Source organism: Glycine max, chromosome 6 (genome assembly GCF_000004515.6).
Source record: "Glycine max cultivar Williams 82 chromosome 6, Glycine_max_v4.0, whole genome shotgun sequence".
Lineage (NCBI taxonomy): Eukaryota > Viridiplantae > Streptophyta > Magnoliopsida > Fabales > Fabaceae > Glycine > Glycine max.
In genome coordinates this window covers 14,296,749-14,309,387 of record NC_038242.2, presented here as the reverse complement: position 1 = coordinate 14,309,387, position 12,639 = coordinate 14,296,749, and the positions used below count along the sequence as shown (strand labels likewise).

The 12,639-nt window shown below is 32.5% G+C and overlaps 1 protein-coding gene across 2 annotated transcripts; it reads left to right on the top strand.

Annotated features, from left to right (window-relative positions):
* Positions 1–1,983: 1,983 nt before the first annotated feature.
* LOC100779771 (ribonuclease J) lies at positions 1,984–11,273 on the top strand. Of its 2 annotated transcripts, none has more exons than XM_006581814.3 (17): positions 1,984–2,196; positions 2,373–2,616; positions 3,160–3,283; positions 3,982–4,038; positions 4,253–4,444; positions 4,533–4,610; positions 5,179–5,361; positions 5,455–5,535; positions 6,078–6,143; positions 6,242–6,334; positions 7,052–7,177; positions 7,596–7,709; positions 7,883–7,978; positions 8,048–8,145; positions 8,230–8,630; positions 9,437–9,954; positions 10,808–10,944. In XM_006581814.3, the coding sequence occupies exons 1-17, from the start codon at positions 2,103–2,105 to the stop codon at positions 10,808–10,810; spliced, it is 2,568 nt and encodes an 855-aa protein (XP_006581877.1). In that variant the 5' UTR covers positions 1,984–2,102; the 3' UTR covers positions 10,811–10,944. The 2 variants fall into 2 exon arrangements, with proteins under 2 accessions (XP_006581877.1, XP_006581876.1); XM_006581813.4 differs by having other exon boundaries at positions 1,987–2,196; positions 10,811–11,273.
* Positions 11,274–12,639: the final 1,366 nt, after the last annotated feature.

The window sequence follows — 12,639 nt, the reverse complement described above, 5'->3', positions numbered from 1 at the left end:
CTGATTTGTTAAACTCAACATAGGCATGTTGTAATCGGTCTACAAGGCATAATTACATGTTGGAAGGCTATGTGTATACTGTTAGATATACACATAGAAATCGTGTTTAGCATTTATGCAGAGATAGAAATCGTGAGGTTTCGACACATTGGTTACATTTGGTTAAAAAAATAAATTAATCAAATACATGTTTTAATTATTCCTTTTTTAATACAAAAAATATTTTCAACTAATTTTAATAGTTAAGAAAACACAATTTTTTTTAGTGATATCCAGGAATAACATTTTCATGTTATATTTTCAGAAGAAAAAATATTCTTGACTAAAAAAATTATTTGTAAAACAAATGTTTTCAATATATAATTGATGATTGATTATATTATCTTATCTTATTTTAGGATTTAAATATTATTATCTTAAAAATTACTTAAATTAATTGGGTCAGAGCGAACATAAACTAACAGGACCAAAAATAACCTCCATACATACAGGCTTAAAAAGTTCTAATTAGTTTACGAATATTATTTTTTTAAAATATTTATTTACAGATTTTTATTCATGTATCTATTTTCTATTTCATTTCACTTTCATTCCACTATTTTTTTTTATCTCTTTTTTTTCTCTCCATCCCAAAAATAGGATGTATATTAATCTTTTTCCTATATAACTAATGAATTAAGGGAAACATATTTATCTAACTTTATCGAACAATTTGTTACAATCTCATTTTAATTCATTATTCAGTAATATATTAAAATTTTTTATTTAATTATCTTTGTTCAACCATTATAAAACTAAAACCTTAAATTAGTAATTTTAATAGTTCAATTATTTATTTAATTTACAAGATATTACTGTAACAAAGTGTGTTACAAAGAGTAAGGTCGCTTTTAAATGTGTTATGTTAAAATTAAATTATTAAATTTAGTTTGATTATTGAAATAATCAGTTAGGTTATCATATTCTGTTTATTTAGAATGATTATTTATTATAAAAAGATGATAATTAATTTTTTTTAATTATATAATTGATCCTTTAATGATAATTAAACTTTTATTGAATCCCTTAATTATTAAAAAGTTTAATTGTATCTTTTATTTTTTTTAACCATGGTATTGATATAGTTATTCCTATCAAAAGAGTTACAACTTTTTGTTGGGAGACCTTAAGCGTACACACGATGATATTTATCTTTCAACACACTTTATTTCATACTCATCTTTTAATTATTTAAAACACTATAATTATGCTCTTTTTGTAAACTCCATTAGCTTTGTTGACTAAAGTTTTATAAATAAATATTTTTACATGGATCACTAGGGTTATTGTCCTTTTACTTCAGATGTAAAAATATTTATTTTCATCGATCAAGGGTTTTAACAAGGATGTCGTTTTTACATAGACCATATTGACAATTATTGTAAAAATATCATTTTCATTTATCAAACTATTAGAACTATCGAAAATGGTAGAATTTTAGTGTTTTTAATAAGAGTAAAAATATCCAAATTCATCCCGTGTGATGCGATAACAAATTTATTCCTAAAAGATAAAAAATACATATTTTGTCCCATGTGTAAAAAATACAACAAATTAGTTCAACCCTTAAATTTGTTAAATCTTTTTGTCATTTAATTTTAAAATTTAATGACTAATTTGACAATAAGTTACATTTTCTAATGATCAATTTGACATTAAGTTATAAAATTTTGAGGATTAATTTGTCATTAAATTATGTGCAGAAGTATTTTGTTGCACTTTTTATATATTCAAAACTTAAATTTAAATTTTTTATGTTTGAGAAATCAATTTATCAATATTTGACAAGTGTACTATAGAACATTTAGTGCGTTACTGAAAAAACATTGGTGTTTATTGATGCAAGCAAAGAATGGGGAGAACTGGAGAATGGGATTTTGGCTTTTTACACACACCACACGTGTGCGAGGCACGTTCCGTAATAGAGAACTCGATAAGAAAGATATTTCACGAAACGAATGAACAAAACTCCATTTCCCGCTATGCTTCTGCTTCTTGGTGGAGCTCCTTCCAACTTGTAAAACCCTTCAAACTGCAAAGGGTTTTCGCTTTTCCGAGTCGGAATGTCCGCTCTCACATCTCTCTCACTCTCTCTTCGCACACTCTCCCTCCGTCCCAAACCAACCACACTTTCCGCTTCACTCTCTGCAATCCCAGGTGAACACCCAATACAATTCCTTCCCATTTTCACATTTACATTTATCGCATTTCACTTTTTTTTTATCAGTTTTTATTAGCGGGGAATTCCAAGCCGCGACCTCTTCCCCTTCACCACTAGACCAACCTTATATCTCCTCGCATTACTCATATTTGGTATCTGTCTGCATACACAGGAAGTAGCGATGGATCTAAAACCAAGGTACCTCCCCGCAAAAGAAGAACGGGCAGAATAGAAGGCCCTAGAAAAAGCATGGAAGATTCCGTTCAACGAAAGATGGAGCAGTTTTACGAAGGCTCCGATGGGCCTCCGCTTCGCATTCTCCCCATTGGCGGTTTGGGAGAAATTGGGATGAATTGCATGCTCGTCGGGAACAATGACCGCTATATCCTTATTGATGCCGGTGTCATGTTTCCAGAGTAAACCCCTAATCTTATATAAACTGACGGAAAAATGCTAGCAACACAGTCTCTTACAAACTCTTTTAAAAAATGCTACTACTGTTGTTTGAAATCACAAATTTTGGTGAATTTCGTTCCTTTTTTAATGGTCAGATCTTTTTTGAAAAAAATTGTTTTTATTTATCTTTTGTTTGCAAAGTTTAAGCTCTTTTGTCAATTATACCCTTATTTTCATTTTAAAACGGAACTTTACTTAATTTTCACAAATGCATTAATTTTACTCTCAAGTAGAAATGAAAAAAAAGGATAAAATAGGATATTCCATATCTATTTTTATTAGAACCAAGAAAATTTATTGCATTTCTTAGTTTCTACGTAGACAAATAAAAAGGAATGGAAGGAGTAATAATTTTCTATCTCCATTTTGTAGTTTTCAATAAATTTTAACAAATTGTGTGTTAGTAAGAATGTGTTGCTAGCACTCTTCATAACCTGATTGTTCGGATTAGCGTATTCTGGCGTTTTTGATATGCGGATTTTGATACAATTTATTTCATTCAGTTATGACGAGCTTGGAGTTCAAAAGATTATACCTGATACCACATTTATAAGAAAGTGGAGCCACAAGATTGAAGCACTTATCATAACGCATGGTCATGAAGATCATATTGGTGCGTTGCCTTGGGTAATGCTTCCTTCTCCATGAGACTTCTGGTTTGACTTGTTATTCACAACTCAAAGCATCAGAATTTTGTCTAAGGGAGAGACTTTTGTTTGAACTGTGGTTCTTAATAGAATTAATACAAATAGTTTTGTACAGAATTGTAGGCTTGGGAAGTCACTAGGATGTTTGTCTTCAAGTTTGTGTTATGTGATTTCAGACTCCATAGACAACCAAAAATCACTTTGTAGCATATCTTTTTTTTTTCTCGTGTTTTCTCCTCTCTTGCTACTCTAGGAGTATTCTTACTAAGAGCTTCCTATATCACATTCTAGATGTTGAGGGGAATAGAGAAATGTGAGAACATGTCAATGAATCTGAGTGTATGGAATAAGCAGGAGCAAATATTTCTGTCAGGATTCATAAATACAAGAATAATTGCAAGAACATACAGTTACCCTAATTAACATAGTTACAGGAATATGGTTTGCCCTGTTTATGACATTACTATAATTACATATTTTAACACTAGATTTCAAAGATGATGTTTTGTCAAGATATACTTAGTTGTTTTTACACCATTTTTTTTTTTATGTTTATAGGTATGCATTACTGTATTAGTATTATTACTGTCAAGAGATTCTAATTGATTATTATTCATAACTATGGGCATTGTTCTTTCTTTTTATCTATTCTTAACCTAGCTTATATTGGTTTGTCAGGTCATTCCGGCATTGGATTCCAATACACCAATTTTTGCATCTTCCTTTACAATGGAGGTATCTGGCTAGAAAATTTATTTATATAAATGCAACTTGCTAGTTTGTTTATTGTTGTGTGGATTGACAACATTGATCCATAGGAAGTGATAAAAGTAATTGTAATTGATATCTATTATTACTAAACATTTGCTACACAATTTGGCCATCAAATATCTGGTCTTTGCTTGTTAATTGTTTCGTCCAGAGAAGGTAACTTTTTTCATTTTAACAGCTTATAAAAAAACGTTTGAAGGAACATGGTATTTTTGTTCCATCTAGACTCAAAGTATTTAGAACAAGGAAGAAGTTTGTGGCTGGGCCATTTGAGATAGAACCCATCAGGGTGACCCATTCTATTCCTGATTGTTGTGGGCTAGTTCTTCGCTGTTCTGATGGTACTATTCTTCACACTGGGGACTGGAAGGTCAGAATTTTACTTTTGTTTCTCAGAGCATTGTCCCTCCCTTTCATTTACCTTGAATCTCCTGTTTCTGAAGAAGTTTATTCAATAGATTGATGAGACACCACTTGATGGGAAAGTTTTTGATCGTGAAGCTTTAGAGGAACTCTCTAAAGAAGGAGTAACATTGGTAAGTCACATGGATATTTGGTACTCGTTCTTGGTTTTAAATAATTTATCTTGATCTTATTCCTTGGATTTAACATTAGGGGTTTGAAGACCAAGAGGGTTTAATAGGCTAGTAATTAACAGTTCCCTTGAGGTCTGTGTATACTAACTATTTAGGTTTGTGGCGTTCCCAGAGTGGTTCCTAGATAGCAGCTCCTATTAAGCTTAATATGCCTTTCATGGCCAGTGCTGGTAGAACTGCTCAAAGGATAGCATGTTTCCACTTTTTCAACTTTTCAATTTGTATTTCTTTGGTAATAGACTTTTTAAATCTGGAATATCTACTATGGTTAGGGACTTAAGGGATATTCTTTTCAACAAGCTTCTTTCCCCTGCTTCTCAGTATTGTTAGAAAGAGTTTTTCCATTGCTTTTGTTCTTTTCTGCTGAATTTTCCTATTACGTCTGTTTATATGTAATATGATCAAACAGTTTTCATCTTCTTTTAGATCAAATATGTATCTTTTTCCTCCTTTTCTTAAATATTGACAAAATATAGAAACAATCATTCTATCGGACATTACTTTTCAGATGATGAGTGATTCAACAAATGTACTCTCACCTGGTAGGACAATTAGTGAATCTGTTGTGGCAGATGCATTGTTGAGACATATTTCAGCATCTAAAGGAAGGGTTATTACAACCCAGTTTGCGTCAAATCTACATCGGCTTGGTAGTGTGAAAGCTGCTGCTGATTTAACTGGCAGAAAGTTGGTAATGTTCTCCCTGTCTAGCATACTTAACGCAATTGGGAATGATCTTATTTAGAATGACAAAAATGTTAAGAGACTTTAACTGTTATATCAGGTATTTGTTGGCATGTCTTTAAGGACTTATTTAGATGCAGCTTGGAAGGATGGAAAGGCTCCAATTGATCCATCCACTCTGGTAATTACTGTTTGGACTTTACTGCAGAATTCTGCCAAATTTGTAAGAGATTGATTGCTGGACCATAGAAAAGTCTTGTTCTGATCAGCGTGCTTTATTAACTAGGTTTACCAGAAAGTCAGTGCAAGTAGGCAAATCTCCGGTTATGATTTTTGCCTATTTATTTTAATAGGTTGGACAAATCTAATACTAATCAGCTTGGTTTATTAATTTGGTTGTTTGAGGAAATTAATTTCAAGAAGATAAATCACCACTTATGAATTTGGCCTATTAGTTTTAACTTAGGGAGCCATTCTGTCACCTTGCCTCAATTGGTTTTGAGTTTTGACTACACTGACTTTGAGAAGTTCCACACGGTCATTTAAATACAATATTCATGTTTTGTCTCTGATGAACTACTTGGCCCTCCTTCCTTTATCAGTGAATCTAATTCATTTTCATGCTATTGGGATAATTACTTCTCTTTAACCTAATATTTATAACAGCTTTTGTGAGTCTCATGTCTCTTGCCCTGCATTTTGTTATTTCTAATTATATATAAGGTGAAAGCAGAGGATATTGATGCTTATGCTCCAAAGGATCTGCTAATTGTAACAACAGGTTCTCAAGTAAGTTATTTCAAGATCCTTAAAGGGTGTCTAATTTCATGAATTATGAACATTGGACAGGCTTAAGACACATGACAATATATGTGCTATTGTGTCAGGCAGAACCACGTGCTGCCTTGAACCTCGCATCTTATGGAAGTAGTCATGCTTTCAAACTAGCCAAGGAAGATGTTGTTTTGTATTCAGCTAAGGTATGACAAAATACTGTCTTAGTTATTTGTTTTTTTACCTTATCTAAAGGCCGAGATATGTGTAGTATAGTCAAATGAACCTGTTGCTGCGAATTGATTTCAGTGTTTGAAACTTACAATATTGCCCAAATATAAGTCCAACTATACTATATGGTAGTGAATGCTATACTTTAAAGGGACAACATGAGAGAAAGGTGGGGGTAGCAGAAATGAGAGTGTTAAGATAGATGTGTAGCACCAAATGAGGAAAAGATAATAGAAATTTGGTTAAGGTGGTTTGAACATGTACAAAGAAGGCCACAAGAGGCACCAATCAAAAGAATAGATTGCATGACTTTTTGTCTTGTGAAAAGGAGAAAGGGGAAACCAACAAGGACGTTAGAAGAATTCGTCAAGGGAGATTACATGCTAAATAATATTCCTAAAGTTTTGGTTTTTAACCATGCTAAATGATGTTGTGTTATCCATGTAGCCAACCTCACCTAGTGGGATAAGACTTTGTTGTTGTTGTTTGAAACTTACAATATACTATTTTTACTCTCAATCCATTTTAGTAACAAACTAACAGTGTTGGACTTTTCGGCATGAACTTTCTCGTGTCAGTATCTGGTTTTTTATTTTATTTTTTTCTGTAAGAATACCATTTCTAATTTTTTTTTATCGTCAAACCAGTTTGTGTTGTATAATTTGTTCTGTGATTCTAAATTAAAATGCTAGGTTATCCCTGGTAATGAGTCTCGTGTAATGAAAATGCTAAACCGCATATCGGAGATTGGATCAACAATTGTTATGGGAAAAAATGAAGGTTTGCACACATCTGGCCATGCATATCGTGGAGAATTGGTAAATTTTTTATTGCATGCCAATGCATCTTTGTTCTTTTTATTCATTGTATTGGTGCTTTTTTTTTATCATCTTTGTCTAGTCAATATTTTTGCAAGGTATATAAAAATTACCAAATCATTATTACTACTCTACTAATCATGGAGAGTTTAAAAAACATTTTGAAAGAAACTGGACCTGGTTAGATCTTAATTTCACCTTCCAAACTCTTCAATATTCTTGTTATATCTTTTATTCCTGGTTAGTTATCCAGATTGCTAGATTTTACAAATCACATGAATTAACTGGCCTTGTCAAACTAGTTTTGTTTTGATGCATTTTCAGTTTACTCATTCATGTAATGAGTCTTTTAATATGATTTCCATATATGTTTTATTGTCTGATATGATAAGAGTAAAGGAAATATATATTTTTGCAGGAAGAAATACTTAGAATAGTGAAGCCACAACATTTTCTTCCCATCCATGGAGAACTTTTGTTCCTGAAGGAACATGAATTACTTGGAAAATCAACTGGGATTCGGCACACTGCTGTGAGTCATTTCTTCTGTATCAGATTTTTCGATATAATACAGAAGAGACTAGTGGCCTATTTTTTTTTTTTTTTTGGATTGACATATTAGTGACCTATAACAATGAGATTTATATTAATTTATCATATGACTTGTTACATAACATGAAGAAATTGATGAGCTTTATGCACCAGGTTATTAAGAATGGAGAGATGCTTGGTGTTTCACATTTGAGAAATAGAAGAGTCCTTTCTAATGGTTTCATTTCCCTTGGAAAAGAGAATTTACAGGTAGACAGCTCTCTGTATTCTGTTGCCCTCTTTCAGAAATTATTTAATATTTTTTTCCTTTTCATGCAGTTGAAATATAGTGATGGTGATAGAGCATTTGGTACATCTAGTGATCTCTTCATTGATGAAAGATTGAGAATTGCATTAGATGGCATCATTGTCATTAGGTAGATCTTTCGAGTTGTAAAGTAAGTTAAAAAGAAGTATGTCATTGTCATGTTTAGTGACATCTTAATATTTATGTTTTTCAGCATGGAAATATTTCGCCCTAAAATTTTAGATGGTTCAGCTGAAAACACCTTGAAAGGGAAGATAAGGATTACCACGAGATGCTTATGGCTTGACAAAGGGAAGCTGATGGATGCACTCTACAAAGCAGCCCGTGCAGCTCTTTCAAGCTGCCCTGTAAAGAGTCCACTGGCTCACATCGAAAGAATTGTGTCTGAGGTATTGAGGAAGATGGTGAGGAAGTACAGTGGTAAACGGCCTGAAGTTATTGCCATTGCCATAGAAAAACCTGCGGCCATTCTTGCTGATGAGATAAACACAAAATTGTCTGGCAAATCCCATGTGGGTCTTGGAATGTCAACATTAAGTAAAGCAGTGGATGGACATGGGAAGGGAAATCAGTCCACTGCACTGCAGGTTAAAGGTAACATCAATGAGCATTTGAGGGATATATATAGAACTGTGAAGATATGGTTGGTTTGCTTTTGTGCTTGTATTTTCATTTTGTCAGATATGCGACATCAAGCATATGTTTGCATGACTTTTGAATCCACTTTCTTACTGAGTTGAAGGATTTGTCTTGATCTCCCTCTAGATGACTGTTGATTGGATGGCTAGGGGAGCATGGCAACATCTAGTCAAGACTCAGTATTCTTGTGGCTCACCTCTTTATAACTGTCATGCGACACTCAAGTTCTTGCATTCAACTTGTTTATTGTTTGTGAAACTTAAGGAAGCTGTATATATATATATATATATATATATATATATATATATCAAGCTAATTATGAATTTCACTCTAGCAGTTTCCTTCTCAAAACAATCCAATATTGAAGGTCAATTTCATTCTCCAAATGAGTTTTGATTGCTCTTAAGTTGGCTCCTGTTTGTTGTGAATCTTGAGATAATGGATTCATGTTGTTTCAAATGCATAAGCAAATGGCAATATGAATGTTTTAGATTGTACTTGTTCTTAAATGGATAAGAGACTGTAAATTTCTTTACTAATTAGATGCTTTTGTTGTTTATAAATTTTAGTAAAATGACATCAGAATGCAATGCATGGTTAATATACTCTATATTTGGCTTCACGCATGCATGCTTGATGCTTGTGCATTTGCAACACTCGACATGGAGATATTTGACTTTTAACATATATTTCTTCTGGTGTAATATTTTTATGCTTGTGTCTCACATTTATTCTTACACATGTTCTATTATGTTGTACAGATGATAGTATTGATAATGCAAGTGGAGCTGAGGGTGATTTATCTGAGGAAGACAACACTGCAAGTGGGCCTGAGGGTTATTTATCTGAGGAAGACAACACTGCAAGTGGAGCCGAGGGTGATTTATCTGAGTCAGAGGATTCAGATGAATTTTGGAAACCATTCATTACATCATTACCAGTTGAGAAGTCAATCAATGCTGACAATGGTTATGTTTCACCAAAGGAGCAAAAATCCAATTTGAAGAAAGATGAGTCTGAAGACATTGATGAAGCCAAGTCAGAAGAAACATCTAATTCTGAAGCCAAGTCTTCAAAATCAGTTAAGAGAAATAAATGGAAAACTGAGGAAGTTAAGAAGCTAATTGGTATGCGTGAGGAACTAAGTGAAAGATTTCAAGTTGTGAAGGGAAGGATGGCCCTCTGGGAAGAGATTTCTCAAAAATTGTTGGCTGATGGGATCTGCAGAAGTCCTGGACAGTGCAAATCTCTGTGGACATCTTTGGTAGTCAAATATGAGGTTTGTTTCTTATTTTTATCCACTTGATGTTAATATTATAAAGAAAAATGAGTCATTTAAAAAAACCATCCAGAATTGGTGGACTGCTTTTTATGATTAATGGTCACTGGTCAGTATGGTATAGGGTATAAATGGGATGAAAAATCATGCGTTTAATACTGATTCATGAAATTTTCACCCACTTACCAAAATGACCTTAAGCCTCAATTCATGTGAAAAAGGAACTTAATTTCTTATTCTGATTGCCAGTTTTTTGTTAATAATTTGCATGACATTTTCTTTAATCTGTTTACAATACTTTCCCTGAATGCCTAGATAACTTAAAAAAATTCACATCATATGCACCAATCTACTTTGCATTTGTGTGTGGGCTACAACAGTGATGGATCTGCTTTTCTTGTGTAAGTTACGAAAAATCTCTTACAATTTTTTTATCTTATGAGGTTTCCTTACACACTTTTTGTTGTCAGACTAGTGTTTTCCGGCCAAGTGAGGCTGGCTAACCTTCCTACAAGGGCTTGATACATCTAGGATGAAGATTTCATTATAAATTCATTTCTCTTGTGAATTGTGATAGTAAATATCAATTATAGGTCGACATACCCTTTTATCGTTGCTGGCTAACTTTTTTACCCATTTTTTGTTTCAATGAATACCTCAGACCATCTCCATGTTAACTACATTCATTAACATGGAGATAGTAAATTCATACTGTGAATGAAGCCATTTAGAAGGGGTCATATTCAGCTTTAGTACAAGTGAACAGTACAGTTTTGTGCACTGAACAAAATGATAATAAATACAATTATGGGATAGCTACTATATCAACAAATAACTTATTTTGTATTTTAAGTAGGGGATCAAGAATGAGGATAGGAAGAAAAGTTGGCCATACATAGAGGACATGGAAAGGATAATGTCTGATAAAGAAGCCCCTGCAAAATGATTGGAAATATGGTGGACACTGGACAGGATAAGAAATATTTTGGAGAACCATCTACATTAAAATTGTTGATAAGTTTGAGTGTGGTGACCGGGAAGATAATCCATGACTTGCATGACATTGAAGATCCCTAGTGTTTTTTAGGGCTGAGGGATAGACAGCATAAAGGGGTTGGCTTTCATACTGGCACGGGAATGTCTGAGTTTATGGGACGATTTATTCTCCACCTCCAATGCCTGTCCCCGTTTTTTTATTACATTTGTGTCATAATTTATAATATTTGTTGGTGGCACATATTGGGTGCCCTAAGCAACCATGGAAATGTCTACCTCTTTTCCAGACATTGAACACTGAAAAGAAAGTTTTCATACTTTTACTTGCGAGTGCCAACTTAAATTCCCAGTGTGTTTGAATGTGCATTTGGAGCTCCAAATTTTTTAGAATGAGTCAAATATGATTTTTGTATTGACCAATATGTTTGGATGTGGGCTTGAAACACGATTCTGAATTTTGGACTCAAGTTTCATTGAAGCATTTGAAGTAGCTTCTCCATCACTTTGAGAACGAGTCATGAAATATGTGCCAAGTATATTCCTATTTAATGTTGATATTGTCTTCATGACTAACAAAGATAAAACACATTTTGGTAATTATATACCCAAAATCAATTTTTATTGCAAGTTTCCAAACAATTGTGTGACAAAAATCATGTTACTACAAGATACTTCCATTTACTTAAAATCAATTATGTAAAATGTAACATTTTTTATTATCAACTTTTTGATGACTCTTACATTATAATATTTCATGCGATGACACTTAACTCAACATTATGATGGTCAGAATCCTTCCTAAGAATTCATATTCCTTTTTGAAACTTTGAAAATCAGTTATGTTTACTTCTAGGATCAATGACTGATTCAACAAGTCAACATGATATTTTTTAGTGTATTTTGTTCTCACTTACACGATTTTTGGAAAACTTACTAAAAAGTTACTCATTCCATAACTATTCTAAGTTAAACATGCTTGATTGTGGAGATTTTATGTGATAGGCTATCAATACTTGCACAATTTCTAAATTCCTCTTATTCTGGTATGATTCGATCGGGATGTTACATAAAATCATGTTGATTCAAAATCAATTTTACAAACACCTATCTAAACACAAATTTCATGTTGGAGAATTGATTGAGTCTAAAATAATTTTAGATAAAAAAAAATTTAATGTTTAGTTTCACGTTGTGAATAATCTAAAATTGATTCTAGGTCCAAAATTAATTTTAAGTTGAAGTAATTTTGATAGTATTTTGTGTTAGATCAAAAGTTATATATTGAATTTTACTCATTACTTATTTTTATAATAAAAACATTCAAACATAAATTATATCATTTCAAAATTAATTTTGATTTGCAAAACTCTAACTCAATTATATATTAAAACTCGAACTCAACATCAATAAGTAGGTATATTGGAACAACCTCACATCAGCTTATTCATGTGCTCCATAAAAAATGTGAGCTAGTATTGATACGTGTTTTTTTAAAATGAAACATAATTATATCATTTCATTCATTACTAGTGAAATAATACAAGAAGGGATATACTTAAAAACATGAGTTAACATAAAATCTTGAAGCCCTTGCTAGGTTATGAGTTATTAGATTTGCTTGCCTCTTTTCAAAACTCATCCTTGAGTTTGGGGAATTAGAAAGAATTGCTCTACATCTATGAAGAATGG

Coding starts and splice junctions, on each gene's coding strand:
- LOC100779771 (XM_006581813.4), top strand. CDS start 2,103: ATGTCCGCTCTCACATCTCTCTCACTCTCTCTTCGCACACTCTCCCTC. Junction 5,362..5,454: donor ATTTAACTGGCAGAAAGTTG/GTAATGTTCTCC, acceptor CTGTTATATCAG/GTATTTGTTGGCATGTCTTT. Junction 6,335..7,051: donor TTGTTTTGTATTCAGCTAAG/GTATGACAAAAT, acceptor TTAAAATGCTAG/GTTATCCCTGGTAATGAGTC.